Genomic DNA, 25,904 nt, shown 5'->3' on the forward strand with positions numbered 1-25,904 from the left:
AAATATTAAGAAATGTAAGGTAAAGTAGGGTTCTTTTTCTCCTTACAATTTTAAACATGAACATTCCTTAGACTATTTTTTTTTTTAAATTAATGAAAAATGATTAAAAGATTAGACAACAAATCTCATCTATTGTGAATGAATGAAGAAATCATAGTAGACTCTATCATATATGTATTATTTCTTTTATTATGGTGAAAATTCATACATACATAAATATTTTTTAATCCTGAAAAAACAGAAAAAGAAAAAAAATAATGAAAAACATGTATGTTTTGTAACATATAATGTTTCATTTTTCTCAATCTGTTTTGTAACATATAATGTTTCATTTTTCTCAATCTATTTATTAGACTATAGTCTACAGACTATAATATGTATATGTGTGTATCAATACTGATATTTTCACATCTTAAGTTAATTTTCAGCATTCTGATTAATTTGTACCTATACGAGACACCTTACTTTTCAAAAACTTTGATTGGTGTAGTCTTGAACAAATTAGTTAGAAATAAAAATTGTAATCATATTTAAAAAAAAAATACTATTTTGTTGATTCATAAAACTGATTTTAACATAATGATAATATACCCTCTTCAAATTTTGACTAGTCTTGGGTATAAGCAGACCAATTTTATTATATAAACAGATCTATAAACAGATCTAGAAATCAATGAAAACCAGCATGTTATTCAATTTCAAAATTTACTGCGCACGACATGACATCAAACGAGGCAACATAGGTTCTGCATTTACGAAGTGTGTTTGTATTTGTTCGGGTTAAAAGAAATATGATTCAAATTGCAACAACCGTTTTTGTTCTTGCTACCGAACTGCAAATTTCATGGCGATTGTTGCAAAATAAAGAAATATTGATGGAAAAAAAAATATTCATTCAAATAGAGTTAGATTGAACATAACTTAAACTAATAAATTAATCAATAGTATTTCCTTATGTACGATTAAATACGAGTTTTGCATTGTGAGATCTGCATAATGTATGGCGTCTCATTGACGACGTAAAATGCCGACAAGAATCCATCCTTAAATCAAATTATTGTGAAACTTTGAATGAAAAATGAAAATCTTTGCAGTTAAACTTAAACATTTTACTTAAATAAACATGACTTAATTTGCTATTTTCAAGATTTTGATAAATGTTTGTTTGTATTATCTGTCCTAAACCTGAAACTTAGATGTGCCTAATTTTAATCTGAGAATCACGGTCTAGACTTCATACACTCTTTGTTGATGTCAATCTTTACCCCTTAAGTTTTTCTGCGGTCTTTCAAGTTACATATATGGTAAGAAATAATTCTTCAGATATCATTGAAATTTAGTTCTTGATCAAGTGCATAACTAGATACGTTTAACCTCAAAACGCCGTGTACTCCATAGGGTAAATGAAAATTTATTTCTACACATCAAAGAATGAAAAATTAGATATAGAGCGCACACATGCCCGAGAGAGAGGTTGTAGAAGTAATCATGATACATTAATTTGAAATATGAAAATTTCGTCGAGGACATGGAATTGTGTTTCTCATCGATTACGAAAATAATTACATTCGTTGTTTTACATTTTATCAAAACATTCTCTATTCTGTGTTCACATGCATATTTTTTGTAACCAGATTGATAAAAGGGTAATGTTTTCGTATGTTGCGTAAAAAATCGTATATTTTAAATCGAATGAAGGAAAAGAAGCTTAGAATAATCTGTTTTAAATCATTTTATTAAAACTGTAATACTTGCTGAAATATTTCAAAAATGTGCTATATTCAAAGACTTTTAAAAATATCTAGGCATAAACTAGAATTTCAGGTTGATTAAGCATGTTTAATTATACTTTTACCTCATTCACAACTTGATTAATCTAGATGTTTTATCTCACGATCAACCGGCATTTCAAAGTACAACTTTAAGTTGGATTGGTTCTGAAGCAAATATGGCTGTGGATGGGAATCCTGCTACTTGTGCAATGACTGATCCGATTGGTTCTAGTAGTCAACATGATAGGGCTTGGTGGTACGTGGATCTTGGTGACATTTACAGTGTATACAACATAAGGATACAGTTTAAGGACATGGGGGAAGAATATGGCAAGTTTAAGTATTCAATAAAGTAATCACCTTTCTTTATATTCGTGTGTCATCCTGTTTATTCCCAAGCGATTTTTCATCTAGTTGAAAAAAAAGAAGAAAAAATATCTTCATTTATAACATCTTATCACATCTAAAAGCATTTTATTTTGTTGAAATTTATCTATTTTGATAATGCTTCCTTCTTTGAGTTGTTCACTTGCATACGAATTTAAGTACAATAACACAAAGAGTACTGTGAAAAAATCTACTATCTATGAAAATTCATTGTATGGTAAATATTTGTTGCAATTTAACAAGTTATTTTAAATTAGTTCATTGCATAAATCAAGGTAAGTTTATGCACTGGTCAGATTGAATATAGCAAAAATACTAAATTACAATCTTTCAGGAAAAACTGTTAGGACTTTTTGATGATAATATGCAAATTATGGAATATTTATGGGATATTTGGATTTGTCGAGTTGATACTAAAATTCTAAAATAGATATAAACAACTTTATTTTCGATGAAGCTTTCAGTATTATTGAAAACAAATTCAGTCGTTGATTTATGAAAGCATGCATTTGTATGTTTCAAGCCTAAATAATCAAAGAATACAAACTCTACCGGACGAATATTTCAAGAAGAAAGTAAATTATATCGTCCAATGCATATTCTAACACTAGATCTTGTAGTGTGCATCTATAAATCTCAGTACAGTTAGCATGCATAATGAAAATATTGGCGATGAATAGTTACTGAAAAGAAATAATTTATGAGAACTGGCGATTCCTTTTTATTTACGGATATCAGACAGGGTGAAAGTATGTTTTCTTCATATAGACTAGTCATTTGTTGCGGCAGTCACCAGACTTTAGCAAATATGCTTTTAATTAATATTGAGGTCAACTATGAATTCCATTTTTTCAAGGAATTAATTAAGTTATAGTTCTAGTTCCAATTACAGTAAAACTCGTTTGGTACGAACACGGATATAGCGAATTTATGGATATAGCGAAGTTTTTCGGGATCCCAGGCAAAATTCTCAACAAATTCCTGTATAAAATTTTACGGTTATAACGAACTCTGATATAACGAATTTATGGATATAGCTAAATGATTATGAGTCGCGTAGAGGTTAAAAATAATGTAATTTACATCTTTTATAACGGATTTTCAAAGATCTAAAAATCTGATATATTGAAATGACTTTATTTTCATTAAGTATTTTTAAATAAATTTCATAATAAAACCGTAGTTATCCAATGTATGTTTTATGATAACTGCTTCCCTTACATATTCGGTAGTAATACTTGAGAGAAAAGGGGTATATTGCGAATTCGCTATAAATACTTACACGAGTTCGTTATTCGGATAGAACGAATTACGGATATAACGAAGTAAATTCACAGGTCCACAGGACTTCGCTATACCCGAGTTTTACTGTATAAGAATTTTAAGCACCCTTTGTAGTTTGTGACAATCCTATACATATTGTTCTATTTCATTGTTCAAACTATATTTGTATGATCGCGTGCTGGATTTATTGCTGGTCAACTCCATTAAATTTCAATTTCATCTGGATCATAAACCTTTTCAAATATGTTAGCACTTCTTCATACTTTATAGAGTTTATGTGTAAAAGCCTAATAATTTCCTTTGAGTTTATGTCCCTCGATTACCTTCAAACATGAAAAAGCATCACTTAAGTTAATGGCTTCTTTATATTCAGCATAATTTATTATAATATTTTAATTTTATTATGAAATACATTTTTCGTTATGGAAATTTGGCTCGATCCTCCTCACACTGTATAAAAACTGCATCAAATTTTACTATATATTGTCAATTGATAGGTGCATCGCGATCAGTTGCTTGTTCAATGTAGCTGCGACGGAGTAACTAAGGACAGAATGTATTGCAAGTTTCTTGAGGTAGTTTAATGCTCCTCACAGCTTGAAATTTTTAAACATTTCGTTTAAGGGTATTTTGTGTAATATCATCGAAATCACTACCCATATCATCTAGGTTTATTGATTTAGCAAGCCAAACCATTGACCCTAATTTAAGTATATTAACCCTTTAACTACCAGAGATTTTGCATTTTTTCTGCAAAACTGCATAAAAATTTCAAATTGAAATTTTAACATTTTCTAGTCACTTTTACATGAAGCAACCTATACATTTTCTGAAAGGTAAAATATTAAAGTATTTAATTATGCAGAGTAAAATGACTTCGTGGTTGCCATGGGAACGAATGAGATCCATCATTGCCAAAATATGTGTTTTCAACTATTTTACATCACAGAAATACAAACCAATTTACAAATAATGTTTCCATAACAGAGGATTTAGAGATACTATTAAAACAAAATATGCAAACAATTAGTTTTCAGTTATACTGGTCAATTTTATTTGATAGAAAGAGTTTATACAATTACACAATGGCTTTACAGCTGTCTGATTGTCGTAAGTATAAGCAATTTACAAATTGCTTTCCCTCCTACAGTTTTTACCTGACTCAATAAAAGAGCAAGAGTCACTTTGGGCCTTTTTTGGCCCTGAGAATTTCTGAAAAATCGAAACTGCTCATTTTTGGTTAAAAATGCAGTATCTATAACTTGGACCCTTGCTGACCGTGTATCTATTAAACATGACGTAATTTTCTCTTTAGTCAATGCATTATGACATCATAAAATGCGTCATTTTACCCATAGTCTGTAAATTCCCTTAAAAATGGCCAAAAGTTGAGGTATGTTTTCGATATTTCATATAGAGCACAACCTCTGATCCAAAATATGCAATTACATAATGAAAGATCTGTTTCTGAAGATCACAAAACATGTTTTAATTTTTGGATGGTGGGCTGTGCTCATATTTTATTTCTTTGCTGAAGGTAGTCAAATACGCATGTTTTCTGCAAAATTCAAAAACATTGCATTTTCTCAAAGCATGATTTTCAATACCTGGATTCTCAAAAAGAAATTTTGTTACAAGAAATAAAAGCACCAAGTCTCTACTTTATTTTGATACATGAAATGGGACAGAGGGTGATAGTCAATTAATTGACATAAGGACAGGGCCATTTTATGCATAAAGTGAACCTAGCTCTTTGGTACACTTTTAGAGTGTACTAAGAAAGACAATTCTTTATCTTAGTTTTTTTTTATTTCAATGAACAGTGTTGCCATGGTTACAAAATAGCAATTTTTAGAAGGGAAATTTCTATCAAAACATGGATATACTATATTCAACGCCCTGGTACACATTAAAATTACAGATATCAACTTTACAAAAATTGACATATATTAAACGTTGGTCGAAGGGAGAGGAGGAGGGATATTGCTGAACATTGTCTCTAATTCGTTTGTTAAATGTTGATTTGATGTCCGAGAATCATGCGAGAAAATATCTTGCCTTAAATACCCGATTTTTTTTTTCTTTTTGGAAAACCATGTGTTCTAGAAGAAACAATATTAATGCCCAGTCGTTTTTGACATCAAATTGTCACCCATTTACTTTCAGTAGAGTTTTATCACTGAATAAAATTACTTGCCTAGTTCCAGAGACCTGCGTCTGAGAATTCACAACACCCTAAAATGTACTCCAACATACAATATCACTAGTTCATCATTAAGTTTTAAAAGAAGGCCATGGGGAGAGTATTGCAAAGGACTACGCACACTAACTCTCGATTCCAGCCTATATTTTTCACCCCTTTATTTAAAAAAAATGACAATTTTGGCATCATTTTTTTTATATTGCAAACAAGAGTTCACTAGTGATTGAATTATATTACTGTCATATTGTAATTTTTGAAATTACTGGATGGAAGTAAATACAAAATTACAATATTACAACTTGTCATATTGTAATTTTTAGCTCAACTGAGCCGAAGGCTCAAGTAAGCTTTTCTGATCAAAGAGTGTCCGGCGTCCGTCTGTCGTCTGTAGTCCTTAAACTTTTCACATTTTCGACTTCTTCTCAAGAACCATCGGGCCAATTTCAACCAAACTTGCCACAAAGCATCCTTGGGTGAATTCAAGTTTGTTCACAGGAAGTACCGCGCCCTCTTTCAAGGGGAGATAATAAAGTATTCGTGAAAATTTGGTGGCTTCTTTTAAATATCTTCTCAAGAAAGACTGGGCAAGAAAAGATGAAACTTATGTGAAAGCATCATGACATACTGTAGATTCAGATGTGTTCATATCATGACACCCGGGGGTAGGGCAGGGCCGAAAGAGGGGGTCGTACGAATAATAGGAAATGTTTTTAAAAATCTTCTGTAGAACAGCAAAACCATGATTACTCATATTATAATAGAAGTATACTCAGGTAGTGTAGATTAAAGTTTGTTCCAATCATGACCCCTTGGAGTAGGGCAGGGCCACAACAGGGGGTCAAAGTTTACCATAGGAATATATTGGAAATATCTTTAAAAATCTTCTACTCAAGAACATCTAAGCCACATTAATAAAGAAGTATCCTCAAGTAGAGAAGATTCAAGTTTGTTAAAATCAAGACCCCCACGGATAGGACAGGGCCACAACAGTGGGTCAGAGTTTTACATAGAATATATAGGTGTAATCGTTAAGGGGCATTCGAGTAAAATGCATTGAAGACCTGAAATAATGGAATGACCTGGCAACCCTTGGAATGGGCTAGCCACCAAAGGCTTTGGGAAAGTCAGGCATTCAGAAGCTAGAAGAAGTTGGATGCTGAATCAGAAATAAAGAAGTTAAGGTATTCCATCCCTATATCAACAGATTAAATGAAATTGAATACAAGACAAATATGTAGGTGTTTAATACTCAGTATATCTAGACATAATGCTCATTTATTACTGTTAGCCTTAAGGATGGGATGTGTCCTAATTTATTACCTTGAATTTTGGTAAGGGTTATATCCATCTTTTTTAGGTCACCTGAGTCACTCAGGTGACCTATTGTTATCCGTTTTCGTCCGTCGGCGTGTGTCGTGCGCCGTGCGTCGTGCGTTAACATTTAAACATTTTTAGCTTCTTCTCTGAAACCGCTTAACCAATTTCAACCAAATTTGACATATAGCATCTATGGGTGAAGGGGAACAAGAATTGTGAATTTCATGGTCCCTGCCCCCCTGGGGCCTGAGGGGTGGGTCTATAACCACCAAAATTGCAATCTTTAAAAATCATCTTCTTTACTCCTGGACTTCAAGCAGTCAAACTGTTGCCATGATTGTAATAAGCATTGAGCCCTTTGCCAAAATTGTGAAATTCATGGCCCCAGGGTCAGGGGTTCTTGTGCTAGGGTGGGGCTATATAGATCATATAGTGAAAGTGCATTAATTCTTTTAAAATTTTCTTCTCTGCTACTGGGTATTAAATAAAATAACTAAGTACATAGTTATGATGAGCAAGAGTGCCTCTTCCAAAATTGTGAATATTATGGCCCCTGGGTCAGGGGTTCTGGTGTTAGGGCGGGGCTCTATTGATTATATAGGAAAATGCATAAATTCTTTCAAAATGTTCTTCTCTGCTCCTGGATATTATTCAAACAAAGGAGGTGCATGGTTATGATAAGGAAGATTGCCTCTTCCAAAATTGTGAAAGTCATGGCTCCTGGGTCAGGGGTTCTGGTGAAGAGGGGGGGATGACTTTTGATTATATAGTGAAAATGCATAATTTCTTTCAAAATATCTTTTTGTACTACTGGTTATAAAGCAAAAAATACAAGTGTATAGTTATGAAGAGCAAGGGTTCTTCTTCCAGAATTGTGAGTTCATGCCCCCCTGGGTCGTATGTTCTGGTGTAAGGGTGGGTCTTTATTTATTTAATAATATAGTGAAAATGCATTTCTAGGGAAATCTATGCTTCTGGGCATATTCGAGGCAAACAGAGTAAAAGTTTTAATATGCAAAGGTATTTTTCCAGAATTTTGAACACCTGGACCATTTAGTCAAGTGTTCTGGTCCTTGCCAGGGCTCTATTAACTTGTATTCTGCTGAGCAAAGATATTCCCCTTTGCTATTCACCTTTGATAATTAATCACTGTAAACAATGTATTTGAAAAATCAATAGAATACGAGCATTATGCAAGAATATTTATTGTATAATACAAAAAGTACTTTCATAGATTTAATGATCAGGTAGAACTGGAAATAATAAATGAATAAAAATGAGACAAAAATAACTAATCTTTTTAAATGTTCTTCAAAGGCCAAGAGAGGCCAATGTGAGAAGTAATAATATGGGGTTTAAAAATAGACATTTGTCAATAGTCTGCATGGTAATAGTGATAAATTGGGGACAGATAGATACTAGACCAATTATTTTGTTGATGCTAATCATACTATTTTTCTTGCTTTTGGGCAACAAACCTTCATTTATCAGTTTATGGATCCTCTAAATTGTTGTATTGTACTCAGGTGATCGCTAACGTCCTTGGGCCTCTTGTTATTTGAAAAATTCAATTATAAAAAAAAAACTTACCTGGTAAAAAAATTCTATTATAATGTTGTATGCATCCTCTCACCACAGTATTTATTAACATTCTTTTTATTTGAATATTTATTTTTAAAAGAGAAATGCTTGTCCCCTTAGACTTCAATGCAATATTTGTTAATTAATTTCTGGTTAGTTAATTACATTCTTAAAACTTCCTCTTGATAAACCCCTTTCTGCTATAAAATGCTTTTACATAGGAAATATCTTTAAAATCTTCGTCTCAAGAACCACTAAGCCATTATTAGTCATATTTATATAGAAGCAACCTTAGGTATTGTAGAACCAAGTTTGTTCAAATCATGGGGACAAAACAGAGGGTCAATTAAGTTTTCCATAAGAAAAAAATATAGGAATCAATCTTGAAAAAAATCTGCTCAAGAACAGCAAAGGCATGATTAGTCATATTATTATAGAAGCATCCTTTGGTGGTGTAGATTCAAATTTGTTCAAATTAAGGGTGGGTAGTGTGGGACCACAATGAGAGATCAGAGTTTTACATGGGAAAACATAGGATATGATTGATTGTGTGCTGTTTTACGTTCCGTACAAGAATTTTAAAATCATATAGAGACTTCACCATATACCGGTGAGGGGCTTCAAATTTACCTTTACTCGGCACCCAGGGCCATTGAGCAATGGGGGATCTTTATCGTGCTTACGCCTGACGTGACATGGACCTCGGTCATTAAGGTCGTATCTGAAGACCCGCAACTTTCACTTCAAAGTGCTGAGCACATGGCGATGGAACAGTTACTACCTATTTTTTTATCGAATTAGGTCAGTCGCGGCCAGGGCTCGGACCCCTTTCCTTCCGATCACGGAGCGAGAGCTCTTCAGAATGAGCTATCATGACGGTGAAAAACATACGGAAAAAAATCTTTAAAATTCTTCTGTTTAAGAACAGCAAAGCCATGATTAGTGATATTGATATGCAAGCATCCTGTGGTAGTTTAAATTAAAGTTTGCCCCCCCCCCCCTTTCCTTTAATACTGAACTGATTACTGCTTCTTCCTAGCCAGTGAGCTCAGGTGAGCGATTCGGCCCAGCCTCTTCTTGTATTAACTACCACCCGATAAATTCAAGAATTACAATATGACATTATTTATACCAGTGTCAAATTATTCATTGCTCTTAATCACAACTCTTTTTATAAGGGGTCTAGAAGATGTATATCCATTGAAATCAGGCTCTAAAACATCAAAAACATCATTTAAAATAGTACTCAGATTTTAAAATATTCATAGACATGGATAAATTATCCTTCATTTTTTTCCATATGTTTAACTCATGTAATTTATCTGTAAACATACCCCCACCCCCACCCTCAGGAACAACAAGAGCTTTCGTATGAATTTGTTAAATAATAATGCAAAATTGCTGTAAAAAGGAAAGGAGGATGTTTTAAAAATATTTTCCGTTGATTTTTATGGTGAAAAACACAAGTTTTTCCAAAATTATAGAGCGTAGGCATAGTTTCCGAATACTTCTGATTGTACTTTCATTAACATTTCTCAACAGCTTTTAGAATATTGTAAAATGGCGGTTTTTATATTCAAAAGAGCATTTTGTTATTTTCGCGCAATGTTCTGGCAAATATTTTACATACTTGCTCCGTTTTATTTCTGTTGTAGCAGTAGATTCAACTTTTCAGTTTCTTCATTACACGCACTTATAATCCCGGCTAATCTGTAAAGGATTAGGCAATGAGGGAGAATTTGTTAGTTTATCGCAATTTTTCCATTTTTATCCAGTTTAATATAGACACGTTCTTAACTCTGTGAAGACTGAAATATGAATTGAACACGAACAAAGAAACCTGAGTTTCCTGTGTGTTTATTCAGAAATTATTTCTATAAATATAGCAATCTGATTAAAATCAGTTGTTTGTTTGGCTACGTTTACGACGTACGATGTACTACTTATGATATATTTTTTCATTGTGACAGTTTTTTTTTTCATCTTTTAATCATTAAAAAGGGATAACTGCGTTATCTAACCTGTCTCTTTAATACAAATGCACTGTTCCTTTCAAAGTACACCAGGTACTAAAAAAAGATTTATATTTTTTTATTTTTCAATAATAAATCTGGAGATTAGGAAAATGGTAAGGATAATATTCAATTTTTAAATTAATTATTACTACTACATGTAGGACTGACACAAAATTCGACAGGGATTTCTGATACAATGGGTGCACGCAATCTGGGCGTTGGGTGAAAGACTATTACTCCATGTATATAATATATCTCCCAAAAGCTACGGAAAATTCCTTTTATTACATGTTTATGGCTCAAAACGTGTCGTACATTAACTCTTCTTTATAAATAATTCATTTTAAAAAATAATCTTTTCCATATATCAAAAGAGCTAGTTGTTTTACACTGAGCTCATGAACGATTTCATTGTGCATGTAAAACGTCAAATGACGTCATAGTGCATTTTGTGTGTTTTACTCGTAAAAGTTAAAATATCTCTGTAACGGATGCAGGTACCTTGTAATGTCCGGAATAAAAAATGTTGGGCATATTCCCAGCTTTCAGGTTATGGCATTCATTTTTTTTTTATTTTATTGTGTTTGTAATTTAGATAAAGCCAACAGAAGATAGCACAAAATCAGTCATTTATGCGTAGTTTTATCAACTTCATGCAATGATATGCAATTTCAATTCATGTTTATGATAATTTTTCAACATCGCACAAAAAATCTTGAGTTGAAAAAATGCTTAGTTTCTTCTCTAGTTTCAGAAAAGATCAATTGTTTTGTTGTAACTCGAATATTTAGAAAACGCCAACAGTTAAATATCTGTGATACTGGAAATGCGTCCAAATGCGTCTCTGGGGGTTAAAGGCTTAACAGATTATTATAAAAAAAACTGGAAATAAATGTACAAAGTTTGGAGGTTGATTTTGAGATTTTTTTTACCTTTCTGATCGACGGCACTCTTACTGTGGCGCTAATATTTGAATGTTGCAAACCTATGGCTCTGATTTTGTAACTGTTGCGTTATAGAATTGAATTTAACTGTGGCGGAGTTAAACAGTCTATGGAAAACCCTGGGTGATACTTTCTCCTCAAGACACCTGATCATACCTTTGTTTCTACGGTGTAAGTTTTTGACCCGTTCACTATTCATTATTATTTGGTTTATGTGATTGATCCTTATTCATAATCTTCTTTGTTTACTCTTCACTGGGCACTCAGAACTATTAAACAGGGAAGTCCTTTAGGGTGAAAATGCTTCCGTGACACGGGTAAAAGTGGATAGAAAAAATTCATCTATCAATAACTTTGAAAACTTTGATTAAAATTTCTTCGATGGGACCGAGAAAAAACTTCGGGGTATCCGAGGATTCGAGATAATGAGGGTAAAATACTTAAAGATAAAGTGCTTGGGACTTCCAAATCACTTCAACATATCCATGGTGTTCGAGATAACGAAGTTCAACTGTAATTTATTTTTAAGTAACTTTATGATAATATCGTATAGCTGTAATGCCCGTGATCAATTAAAATGTTGTGCCAAATTATGCAGATCGAGGTCATATAAATGATTTTTTGTATTACTGTATAACTGCATGTTCTAAACTATGATCTTCCTAATAACATTTGAACCACATAGCTTGAATACTTTTTTTGCAAACTTTTATATTTATCAGGACATGCATATTTTTCATATGGATTTTTAAGTTAATTTTTCTGAAGAAAAATATGGGACCATTACAAATGGTAGATAAAATGCATTTTTTACTGATTTAAATTACTAATTTCACTGATTTAGATAATGTTGATGTCGTTCAATAATTTTTGAAATGATTTAAGTCAAGCGATACTACTTGGCCATTTTCCAGAACAATAAAAAATATTTTGAAATAAGTATATGTACCCAAGAATTTAACTAACTTTTGTGTATCATAAGTTTGTCATTTCATAATTCCTGATATAAGCTGTATGACGTTGGCAGCGACGTAGTATCGTTTTTAAAAAAAAAAAAAGGGGGGGGGGGGCAACCAGGGGGAAAAAAATCAGGCTACCCCCATACTATGTGCCTGATTGGTAGTTATATATTTCACTGTTAAGTGTCGTAGCATACACAACTCGAGGATTTCTTTCAAGATGAGGGTTCCGAAAATTCTTGCAACGCTAATACAAGGTGGGCACATGCATTTAAACCAAATGTGGCATGTTTCTGTTAGGTACCTGAATAAGGAAAACTGCCTAACAATCTATACAGTATGTTTATCCACTGCTACTGTTATTTAAAATAGCAAATGCCAAGGCTTTTGTCTTTATCAACAGATCTTGTTAGTTTTGATCTCTGCTAAACAGACAAGCCCCCCCCCCCCCCGAACTCATCCCTGCTTAGAAAAAAAGATTAAACTGCACCTTTCTGTCAACTGAATGATTACTGAAAGATATGTAAAGATGACTGAATGACAAAGATCTGTCATTCACTCACCTTTTAGTCACCGCTAAATTCACTGAATGGTTGAGTTTCATCCTATGAAACAAAATAGCTTGTATTGTTAATACTGTGCATTAATTAGTTTTACATGTAGAAAATGGATAGATTCATCACATGAAAATTAAGTGGATAATTGTCCTCTATGAATAAAATTAATTTCCACATACCATCTTCTCTCGTTTTTAGTCCTGAGGCAAAGGGGAAGATTTGCTGGATTTTCTCTCTATCTCTCAAATTCAACTACAAAAGAAGACGGATATATGTGCTACAAAGACGGACCAGAGTTACCTCTATTAAATTTCACGACAAACTGTATCGGATATGGTCGATTTGTCATCTACTACAATGAAAGACTGAGTGGAGTAACGTATCCAGAGGGATATGAATCTACTTCCTACACTCATTTGTGTGAAGTGTTAGTGGAAGGTAAGTTTACAGAAGTCACTTTTTATAATTCTTGTTTTTATTCCTGTTTCTAAGTTATGAAATATTTTTAACAGGATGCTCTAGAGGAAAGTATGGGATAAATTGTGATATGAATTGCCCCACTAATTGTTTTGGAAGAGAATGTGATATTGTCCATGGAACATGTATAAAATGCAAGGCGGGCTGGGAGGGAGAAAAATGTCAAACATGTAAGGTGAACCTTCATTTTATACATATTAAGCATATTTCGGATATTTGTAAAGCCCTAAATGCATGGTTTTTAATATTACTGTTGTAAAAATAGCTTGCCCTAATGGATCATACGGTCAGGAATGTAAGTCCCAATGCTTAGGACATTGCAAAGATCGAACTCCATGTAACCACGTGACGGGTGGATGTGTCAGAGGCTGTGTTGTGGGATGGACTGGGACATTGTGCAATAAACGTAAGACTTCAGTTTATAAATAAGGAAATGTCTTTCTAAAGGACGGTTACCTGTATCCAATTGAATAAGAGTGAAGTTTAAATGCAATTTAACTAAGTAAAATATTCATTAAAAATATTTAAAAAATTATTCTGAGCAAATCTAAAATTTGCATAGATGAAACTATGTAAGTGTTTATGTAAGTGTTTTATTTTATTTAGTCAATTTAATCTAAGTATTATGTTCAATTTACGTGTTTTGTTAGGCATCAGAAATCTACAAGGTATGAACTATATGTTTAATGTATTTCCCCTGATAATCAGAGTAAGACTTATATAAGATATGTAATGTAAGAGAAGAATTTTTTATCCCTTTTAAACAAACATCCATTTACCATAAGAACATCAAGGTATCAAATTACAGCTTGTGATGCTGGACGTTTCGGCGTTAATTGTAATTCCTACTGCAGTGGACATTGTTTAAATGACGAACCATGTAACAAGGAAACTGGACACTGTGACTTGGGATGTAGCAGTGGATTTACTGGGGATTTGTGTAACATAGGTAAGTTTTAATAATAATTTACAATATGTAAATACTTTTTTGTGAGGTACTTACAAAAAATCATATTTTGTTATAACTTAACAACTACAGTGGATGGGTTAAAGAAGATTACCAACTGACAATGTAAAATACCTTCTTTTTGATAAAGTAGCGAAAAATTACTCATTTTTACAGAATGTACACCTGGGTGGTTTGGAAAAGGATGCAAATACCGCTGTAGTGGACAGTGTGCTGAGGATAAAAGTTGTAATCACGTGAACGGGATTTGTTCTCTTGGATGTAAAGACGGTTATATTGGACATAAATGCACCACACGTAATATATATAACTTCTCATAATCGCTTTATTTTGGAGATATGTTTACTTTTCTTTTTTCTTTTCATACAATCAAATATTGAATCATAAAAAAGACTATATTTTTCTTAATTTTATACCATTATTTAGCTTGTACAGTCAACCGCTATGGTAAAAATTGCTCCTATGTCTGTTCCCCAAAATGCACTAGCACATGTGCACATATTGACGGTTCTTGTGAGTGTAGTTCTGGTTGGATGGATTCTCCACATTGCAACAAAAGTGAATATTTATCTATATTTACATACATATATAAACGTCTTTTTAAATACCGTTCACTGTAATTGTAAATACATTTATTAAACAAAGTTAATGTGAAATACTAAGACTTCCTAAAAAGTCATCGTTTTAGGTTGTCCTTTTAACAAATTTGGCAAAAACTGTGCTCATGAATGCAGTCAAAACTGTGCAGATGACATTTGTGATAGATTTAACGGTAGCTGTACTGCAGGATGCAAAGAACCGTTTCTTGGAGAAATGTGTATTCAAAGTAAGTGTATTTTCTTTTATGCTTATTGTAGATTTTTTTTATTAAAATACACAAGCACATTTCGGATTATTGTAAACACATAATTTTTTTTTTAAATTACTGCTGTCAAAATAGCCTGCCAAAAAGAATCATACGGTCAAGAATACAAGTTCCAATGCTCAGGACATTGTACATGTAAAGATAGAAGTCCATGTTAACACTTGATGGGTGAATGTGTCGATGGCTGTTTGTCGGGATGTAATTTCTTTTTAAGTGCTTTTATGGGTGATGTTTACTCAGCTGACGAAAAAAAACTCCATTGATAAGAATGAAAAGCCACCTCTATGTACATTGTAGACCTATGGTTGTAGTGTTATTATTCACTTTCAAATAGCCCGCCTGGCGCAGTGGTTAGAGCGTCTGCTCTAGAGTCGCGTAGTAAGGAGTTGATCCTTACGTCGACAATCGCAGATTCGAATCCCACTGAGACCTGTCCTTCGGATGAGACCATATAAACCGACGTCGCGTGTCGCAGTAGGTGCCGGCAAGAAACAAATCTGTTTCTGCTCAATAACCATGAGTGTCCAGTATAAGTCTAACTTTTAAATTTGAAGCACTCCACCAGCTATTGGTGGCTTCTCCATATGAGTGGAAAAAAAAACATATCGGAAGGGGCGTTAACAATCACAGAAACAAAATAGCTTCAATCCTTTTATAACACTATGACCAATATTGTATTTAATAAAAAAATGTAACAGATGACGGAAATCTGATAAAAATGGAATAGTTTTACTAAATATAAACAAACAGTTTGTGTTTGAATTATAACCTTCTAAATTTTTTTTGTCCGAATTTCATCTTTCAAATTTCCAATTTTTACTTTTTGTTTAATCAAGTATTACAAAAATCTGAATGAACAAAAAATCTTAACTGTTTATAGCTTTAGTTAACCTTTATTGTCCTCATTATGCTTGAATTAAATTTATATTAGGTCAATGATCAAATTATCGAGATATTTTGTTTTCAATGGGTTCCCCCCCCCCCATACTTTTAAATTCTTTACAGCATATCATTCAATCTTTCAAAATAATACATAAACTTTAACAATCATAACTTGTGTTGAAAACACATTGAATCTCAATTTATTGTAACTACTGCAAGAAAAAAAATGTTAGAATATCACCCCCATAAATTAACTTTTGTTTATGCATATTTTCTTCAAATGATAAAATATACTTTATATATATTTTCAAAATAGATAATGAATTATAACATAGATATTTTATCCATCTAGAATTTTTTTTTATTCTTGTCGCCCGCGTGGCGCAGTGACTAAAGCGTCTGCTCTAGAGTTGCGGAGTTGATCCTTACCTCGCGGGTTCGTATCCCAATGCGGGACGTGGAGACCGGTTCTTCGGATGAGACCGTATAAACCGAGGCCCCGTGTCTCAGTAAGTATAAGTCAAAATCTGTAGCCCTCCACCGGAAGTGATGGCGTCTCCATATGAGTGAAAAAATTTACAGAGGAACGTTAAACAACAATCAATCAATCAATTAACATTCTTATTTCATAGCATTCCATTTCTGTCAACTAAAACCCTGAGTAAACCTCATCTTTAAACCAATTGGATTTGATGGAGTTTTGTTCATACTTGAGACAACATTATTTGAAAGAGCAAGAGCCACGAACCATCAAAAATGGCCCTGTCTCAAAAAGTAACGGGGTTTTGTCAGTTGATAGTGTAGACTTTTAGCTTTTCTTTGCCGTTTTTCTTTTTTGAATATCGATTATATTTTTTGGAAAAAGAGAGTTTGAAGTATGACGGTGTTTTAAAAGAAAATGCTAGTAGAGCGTCATTTTTTGAAACGTAACGTCGTAGGGCGGAAAAATTACCTTGAGCGAGTTTACATATGTGATTTCGAATTAAAACTAGTATCAATTGGAATGGACATTTGTCTTACAAATAAACTTCATAATTCATTTAAGACAATTAAGAGCAGTTGGAAATTGATTTCACATCGCAGTCTTGATGGCAACTGCGTTACACTCTACCTGGTCCCTATTCTATTATAATCTTTAAGAAGGAACATTGTATTTCTATCCCTTGAACATATTTTTGAGCGATGCATCGCTCCTAGTTACATGTAAGTATTGAGTATTAAACATCATTAAAAAAAATATGACTTGCTTCAAATGACGATAGCCCGTCCAACTTAGTTTTCCGGACTTTTTCCAATATGCCTGCAAATATTAAGCTTATATCTTTGGAATGCGCGTCCATGCACGAAGTTTGTTTTGCAAAGTGGGGAAGGGGGCAGTCAGAAAAAAATAATAAGATACTTGAAATGATCTTAAAACGAATGTTTCTAAACTGAAGAGCCACAATGTAATTCAATAACTGGATAGAAGTAATTGCAAAAAAAAATTGTTGAAATGGAAATAGACTTTAATCCGAAATTCTTAGATCCTGAACTTGCGGGCATTTTAACATATAAAAGATCTAAATGATTTGGAAAAACGGAGGAAGTAAAAAGTAGGAAGGACTTGTTTCTAATCCATTTACAGTAAAACTCAGTTATAGCGAAGTTCTGGAGAACTGCGAAATTACTTCGCTATATCCATAATTCGTTATATCCGTATAACAAATTCCTTAAAGTATACTTAGATATTTCGCAATGTTTTTTTTTTTCTTCAAGTATGACTAACAAATGTATATGTATTTACAGAAGTATAAAATACAACATTTACTTTTGAGTTCAAAAGTTTTCGGATGAATTGAGTTTTAAATATGATTACTTACAAAATAAATATATCAGTTCAATATTTTAAAAATTGAGATCTTTGAAAATTCGCTATAAAAAATGTACATTTCGTTATTTCTAACTTCTAGGGGACACAAAATTAGTTCGGTATAACCGTAAAATTGCTATATCTGAATTCGATATAGCCGTAAAATTTTACATGGAATTGTTAGGAATTTTGCAAGGGATTGCAAAAAACTTTGCTGTAGCTGTACATTCGGTATATCCGTGTTCGTACTAAATGAGTTTTACTTTATTCATTTATAACAATAATTTGAATGTCGTTTTCGAGACAGAAACATAAAACATTATAGATTAATTGAAAAGGGGTGTCGCAACTTATCAAAATGGTTTATTTAGTAAACAGAACTCGTTAAAACACTGTCGCCCTAAATGTGAGTTTCTTTGGATTAATATGGAATACATTTCAAAAAAAATATTCTTAGGAAAGATAAATCTGTTGAGAAGTCACTAATTTAAGGCTAAAGCAGAAAATAAATCAGCCCTGTTCATTATTATATATTTATCGGTATTTGCTAGAACCCCCCATCCCACCTCAACCACACCCCGCACACACACACACTCTTCTCTTGCAAAATATTCGAATATTTCTCTCCCAGATATCTTTACTGCAAGGAATTCGTAAAGATAGAAATCTGCGAAAATTTATATATGATTATTTTCCATGTAAATGTAAAAAATGATTAAACATGAGCAAATACTCGTTTTTAGCATACGTAACTATAAAGTGTAAAATTCCCACGTTCGATATCATTGCACATATAATGTTTTTTGTGGTTTATAAAAAGAGTAGACCTGCGTTTATATTGCTGATATGTGGGTCACATTCATAAGTGAAACACGTGTATAGGTGTTCATTTATCCTTGTCTTATTGTCCTACAATCAGCGCAAGATTGATTTTATTCAACAAAAACTTGCTTAAAAAGGTCTTACCCGCAGAAACAATAAGAGCTGTCCCTACATTTTCTTTTCAGTTTTCTTTATGAAATATTTTTTTCGTACACAGTGGTGGTGCCGCACCAGGCACCCCCCCCCCTTTCACTGAGAAAAAATGAGAGGAGTAGGAAAGTCCAAACCAATTTTCAATTTCTAGATTGATTTCTATTAATAAACAATAAAGAAAGTTAAATTCAAGACAACTTATAGGATTAAACTTTGAATAATTACATCAATTTCAAGTTTTGCTGTCATTAGTTTATGACACACCCCCTTTTTTCAACCTCAACTGGAAGTCTTGAATCTACCCCTGATAAGTCCTTTCTACATATCATAATACTAATAATTAATTAATACTAAGAAAAGAGGTAAAAGCGTACAATACCAGAATAAGCTGACAATAGATTTTAAAAAAAATATTATTATTATATGTATTATCAAAAAAAAATTATATCTTTGGGTTTAAAATAACCAGCTATAAACAAATTACGCTCATACGTTTCAAAGAACATATTCCTGGTTTATTGTTTTGATTTTAAACACATTTTAAGGACTCTCTCTCTCTCTCTCTCTCTCTCTCTCTCTGAGTTTTCATGGTGCTGAATTCTTAGATAAAACAAACCCTATACTTACAGTCGTTATAAAGAAATGGTTACAGATAAAAAAAACTTAAGAGTAATTGATATGTAACGTACTTTATTTTAGTTATTTATTTTTATTCTTTATTTTTTCTAAATAGATTTAAAACCGCTACCCTTTCCGCTAATTGACGATCTGAAGCATAAATTACTTAAATTGTGATAGTAACTATGAAATATTTGGAGCACAGTAATATTTGGAGCACAGTAAAAGATGCATAAACGTTTTACACATACTGTGATATTTTTTATGCATTTTTGCTCACTTGGGTGTAGTCGAATTATGTTTCACAAATGATGAGAAAATCAGTATATATGTGTTATACACATGCATCATCAATATCCTCACTTCGAATTTATTGAATGCAGACATATTGCAAAATACATGTATATATGCTTATATGCTTTTGAAGTAGGATGGAAACTAGCCCTTTTGTGTATATGCATAAGAATCATCTCAGAGGATTTTTTTAAATACAGTTATTACATCGATGGCTTATATATGCTGGTACAAAATAATAAATAGTTGTAGTATACATGTACGTGTATGTGTGTACCGATATCGGGTTTCGTCAAAACAATTGCACTTGAGGAACCCGCACCCGTGACCTAGATTCTGTTTAACCGAAATGTAGATGATTATCCAAATGCGTTTTTATTTCTTTTCTTTTAATTTTCACTTTGCACAGCAAGCTATGTTTTTATTATTTCGTTTGTTTTACAATTAAAGGTCTAGCGTGATATCTTTGCTACATTCTCTATTAATTTGTTTACAATTTGAGTCATGTCTGTTAACACGCACGATAGTATTAAAATTGTCTCAAGAATATAAAATAAATAAATAAATAAAAAGAAACATATAAATAAAAGATGAATAAAATTGAAGGTCTAATATAACAGTTTTAACAAAGCAGGCATTTGGCGGGGGGGGGGGGGGGGGGTATTGTGTTAAGGGCAGTAAAGAAAACAGATTGGCGTGAATTTCTGTTAATTAATAATTTGATGGTATCATCCAGTTGGGCTTAAATCATACAAATAAAGACAGCATTCGAGATCATACAAAACTTTTCAGCAACATTCCAAATAGTTTAGAGCCTTTATGACGTCCCAACTGACGTATTATTAGTAACGTCATATACAATGGACCTATTCACAATAAAAAACATGTTTTGCTAGATATTTATTTCAGAAAATGTTTATTCTTAAGGTGTTTTTCCACAATAAGCGTTTTAAACGAACAATAAATTGCTTTTCTCGCATATTTTGTGAAATGTATAGTTTTTTTATTGGTGTATGAATTAAATGTTAACGATTGATTCACAAATTAGTGATTATTTGATGCATCAAAATTTAAATATAAAATCAAATTTCATATTGGCCACACCCACGAACAACAACGATAATAAGCATAAAGATTTGCATCGGCAATATCTATATCTATGGTAAGTATAAAAGTTATTCTTGACTGTGGCCACATGTAACTTTGGGAAAATCTGTCAAAAAATCGGCATTTTTTAACGTTTTTATCACACCGTCTCATGTTCCAACCGTCGCATTATTTAACAAAATACGTTACGTATGGAAAACAAGTATGTTGTCCTCTAACATTTAATGTATAGTACTCTTTTTGATTCGAAACTTTATTTTTGTGAAAAACACAGGGCCAAATTTGATGGTTCGTGGCTTTAGCTCTTTAACATTACAATATATAATACTCATTAATAAAAAAAATAGATAAAACCAAAATATCATTCTCAGTGATTTGATAAATTCCATGGGTGAACTGTGAAAATCTTGCAGTCAGTCGATGAATTTTTACTGTTCAGTGGTATTTTAAATACATATTAGCATAGTGTTATGTGAAAAACTTAACTGCAAGCATTCTTATAAGCATGATAAAGGACCATTTTTTAAATTTCTTTTAGTTTAATTTACGCTAAATTCACAGATGCTGGTTATAAAAATCAACAGAGTATGAACTTTTTTTGAAGATTTGTATAGTTTTTTTTCCCCCAAGTTTTTCAGGTAAAAAGAGTGATGTAAGGAACGTAATTTAAGAAAATGAATTCTTCACCTTTTAGACAAATTAGACAAATATCTCAAAACAAAGCAACGCTGTCTATTGACCACTGATCATCTAATTACAGCTTGTGACAATGGAAGTTATGGCATAAATCGTTCCTTGTGACGAGAACTTTTTTGAATACCAACATATTTTACCTTGTAACCTTGATCTAGGAGTTTTACCCACTTTTGCAAATATTTACGAAACTTTACCTTGGTCATAAATTCATCGAGTCATGACCTTTTATTGAGTATAACTATTTTTGACCTTGACATTAGAGGTTGACCCACATTCTCAAAATTTAACTCTTTGTAAGTACTAGGGCTTTTATATTTTACAGGTGTATTCTCTTTGATAAGACCTTCGTTTGTATACCAACAATTTTTACTTTGGAGTTTGACCTACTTTTGAAAATTTTTAACTTTGGCCATAACCTTTGAACTATAAGTGCAAAGCATTTTGTATTTCATATGTGAATTTCTTGTGACAAGGCCTTCTCCTGGATATTGTTAATTTTGAACACTTGACCCTGACCTTGGAATAAGACTGACTTTTAGAGAAAACTTAACCTGTGCCGTAACTTTAAAACGGTGCTTGGGCTTTCATATTTTACAGGTATATTCATCGAGAAAAGTCCTTGATTTTTTTAACAACAATTTTGATTTCTTGACCTTGATCTTGGAGTTTGACTTGCATTTGAGAAACTTTAACCATCGCCACAAGCTCATATACAGGGGCATCAGTATTTCACAAACATATCTTGTTTTTTTTTTATCAAATATTGAATACATTTAATAATGAAAAAAAAATATTCCGTATTTTTGCGTGTACATTCAACCATTACGGTATAAATTGCTCCAGTGTCTGTTCTTCAAAATGCACGAGTAAATGTAGACATACTGACGGTTTTTGTATATGCATTTCTGGATGGATGGATTCTCCGTATTGCAGTAAAACTGAATCTAAATCATATTTAAACTGGTTCACCTAAATCTATTTTAAAATGACATATCGTTATGAAATGAAAGTGAAATGCTTAGGATGCATAATACATTGTTTTATGGTGTCTACCCAACATGTATGGCGAAAATTGTGCTCACTCTTGCAGCCCAAATTGTGCAAATGACTCTTTTGATAGATTCAATTGAAGTTGTCTTGCAGGATTGCTAGGAATTATTTTATGGAAACTTGTGTAATCTTGGTAAATAAATGAATTTAAAATTTCCTTTTGAAAAAAATACATACTTTAAAATTAAAAATTTCTAGGGGTTAAAGTTTCTTTTTTTATTTTGGATGTATGGAGAGACTCTTGAATCCATGTATTCGTAAACTCAGAAATAAATCCCAGTTCACCAATATTTAACCCTCAAGCGTTTCCAGAAACAAGTACACTCTAGAATAATTTTACACCTAAAGCAGTGCACAAGTTCTTTAGAAAAAATGCATCATGCATGGTTCGATATTTAGAAAAAAATGTGTATATGTACTTCCATCTGCATTGAATACTACGCAATTAAATTTGTAAAAATGCCTCCCATTCAATTTCAATTTTTTCACTAAGATGGTAATAAATAATCCCTGTCTGTGCTAAACATAATATTTAAAAAAAAGATTACTGAAGACCATAAAATGCTATTGTAAATTGCTCCTTCTGCGAATTGCTTGCTGACGATAAGATAACTAGCTAGGCACATGATGAAAGTTTTAATAAATCCTGGAAAATGTTATAGCTAGATCAAATACGCGCTATAAAATATGTCTCAGAGTCTTAAGGTTTCTTTTTCCAACTTCCACGACCATTAACTGAGAAAACACACAATTTGGACATATGAAGTCTGTTCTCATTTTATAGATTTTATAGACTTGTTCCATGGGCAGCTAAGTTAGCATACAAACGTATTTTTTTGTTAAATCTTGCCATATCAATGGCAAAAAAGTCTAAATAACTTTTTAACTAATTATTGTTGTTTTGTTTCGGGGAGAGGGGATTCTTTTTTATATTTTTTTTTGGGGGGGGGGGTATTTCTTATAACAATAATAAATAATAAATTTTGTGGAGTGAGCATATCACCAATGCTAAAAAATAATCACTTTGTTATCTATCATCAGTTTACTACATTGCAATATAAAGAAGAAAATGTCAACAAATTATTTCGGTCTAACATTCATATATCCAAATAAATCTCCTGGTTCCCCTTTGTGTGTAAATTAGAAATGTGAAAATGGAGTTTTAAGTGATTTTTTTTTTTCTTTGCTGACGCAAAACTAAAATGAGTGGTATCATAAGCGTAGGAAAATATCTTTTCTTAATTTTACATACTTTTAATAAAGCATCTTTCTTAAAGATTCTATCATTGAAAATATTTGAGAATGAAACTCAAAAATTTTGTTTTATTATCATTACATTTTAAAATACTGTTTTAAGGCCAAAAAGGATCAGCGTCGGAAATTTCAGCAACAAACTGTGTCCCATGGATATTGATAGTGGTGATTGTGATATCAATCACACTCAATACAATTGCTTGTGTTGCCTGTGTATTTTCAAAAAGGTAAATTTAAGACACTTTAAAATTTTATATCTAACTTGTCGTTTATCAGTTTATATCGATATATAGGTATCAAGGCCATAAGCTAAATTTAAATATGAAGAAACTTATTAATATCGAATTTAAAATTATCTAGTGTTGATGTTGCAGTTTACCTTCAACGTCAGCTGAGTTATTTCAAGATGAAATAATGTATATTATGAAGCTTCCTCTCAATGCCTTACAAAAGCCTGTAACCCAGATTAATTGTTGAGGAATACAGCATAAACGGATATGAATAAAGAGTTCATCATGTTAAGCAAATCACTGGCTATTTCTACGAGGGGACTATAGGTTTCCTCTGCGTCTGTCCGTCTGTCTGTCTGTCTGTCCGTCCGTCTGTCTAGCTGTCCCTCTGTCTGTCTGTCAAGTCTGTCCCACTTGGTTTTCCGCACTTTTTAGTTCACCTGAACCGAAAGCTCAAGTGAGCTTTTCTGATCACATTTTGTCTGTCGTCCGTCCGTCCTTCTGTAAACTTTTCACATTTTCGACTTCCTCTCCAGAACCATTGGGCTAATTTTAACCAAACTTGCCTCAATGCTTCCTTGGGTGCAGGGAATTCACGTTTATAATGAAGGGCCACGCCCTCATTCAAGGGGAGATAATTCAGAAATAGGGAAAATATGGTGGCATGTTTTAAAAATCTTCTTCTCAAGAACATCTGGGACAAAAAAGTTGAAACTTATAGAAAAGCTTTTTTACATGGTGGAATATATAGGGAAAAAAAATCTTTAAAAATCTTCTTCTCAAGCAAAGCTATGATTTGTCATATTGATATGGAAGCATTCTCAGGTAGTGTAGATTCACGTTTGTTCAAATCATGACCCCCGGGGATAGGGTGGGGCCACAATTGGGGATCACAATTTTACATAGGGATATATAGGAAATTAAAAATCTTCTTGTCAAGAACAGCAAAGCCTTGTTTAGTCATATTGATATGTTAGCATTCTCTGGTAGTGTAGATTCAAGTTTGTTCAAAACATGATCCACGGGAGTAGGATGAAGCCACAATGGGGGATCAAAGTTTTACATAGGAATATATAGGAAAAAGATTTAAAAATCTTTTTTTCAAGAACAGAAAAGTCATTTGTTATATTCATATGGAAGCATCCTCAGGTAGTTTAATTTTCACCCCCCCCCCCCCGTTAACTTTTTAATACTGAACTGATTTGTGGTTTTTCCTAGCCAATGTGCTCATGTTAGGGATGTGGCCCACGGGCCTCTTTGTTTTCTTAATGCTTTTGAGGGTTGTTTTGAAACTTGCTGGATACCTTTATAGTGATAAAATACAGATCAAGTTCGAATTTTGTCGGTTTGACCAACAGGTGCTAGAGTAAATCGGTTTAAAACATTCTTTTTTTATAATCGCGTTCAAGATCACATTCGTGCTGCACTAAATTAATGTTCCAAAAACGAGGTGTTCAGGTTAAAGATTTTGACAGAAGATGGTTAATAATATTGTGCATTATTTTGGGCAAATTCTAACAGCAAATACGTAATTTACTTGCCGAAATAACACCAAATGCAATAAAGAATAAATATTTTTTTCCGATCTGAATAGGGTCTTCTTTTTTGGTATGCGTTTGAG

The 25,904-nt window shown here is 32.6% G+C and overlaps 1 protein-coding gene across 1 annotated transcript; it reads left to right on the top strand.

The window, feature by feature from the left end:
- Positions 1 to 1,948: 1,948 nt before the first annotated feature.
- On the top strand, positions 1,949 to 13,925 carry LOC133193228 (multiple epidermal growth factor-like domains protein 6). The gene is made up of 4 exons (XM_061329189.1): positions 1,949 to 2,102; positions 13,218 to 13,457; positions 13,532 to 13,666; positions 13,762 to 13,925. The coding sequence occupies exons 1-4, from the start codon at positions 1,949 to 1,951 to the stop codon at positions 13,923 to 13,925; spliced, it is 693 nt and encodes a 230-aa protein (XP_061185173.1).
- The last annotated feature ends 11,979 nt before the right edge of the window (positions 13,926 to 25,904 follow it).

Source organism: Saccostrea echinata, unplaced genomic scaffold (genome assembly GCF_033153115.1).
Source record: "Saccostrea echinata isolate AGI-Se365-2 ecotype Australia unplaced genomic scaffold, CSIRO_AGI_Sech_v1 ptg000027l, whole genome shotgun sequence".
NCBI classification, from domain to species: domain Eukaryota; kingdom Metazoa; phylum Mollusca; class Bivalvia; order Ostreida; family Ostreidae; genus Saccostrea; species Saccostrea echinata.

What these genes read in the sequence shown, in the direction of transcription:
- LOC133193228 (XM_061329189.1), top strand. Translation starts at nt 1,949, where the DNA reads ATGGCTGTGGATGGGAATCCTGCTACTTGTGCAATGACTGATCCGATT. An exon ending in GTGTGAAGTGTTAGTGGAAG is followed by an intron (nt 13,458 to 13,531) that starts GTAAGTTTACAG and finishes TATTTTTAACAG; the next exon opens with GATGCTCTAGAGGAAAGTAT. An exon ending in GGGAGAAAAATGTCAAACAT is followed by an intron (nt 13,667 to 13,761) that starts GTAAGGTGAACC and finishes TTGTAAAAATAG; the next exon opens with CTTGCCCTAATGGATCATAC.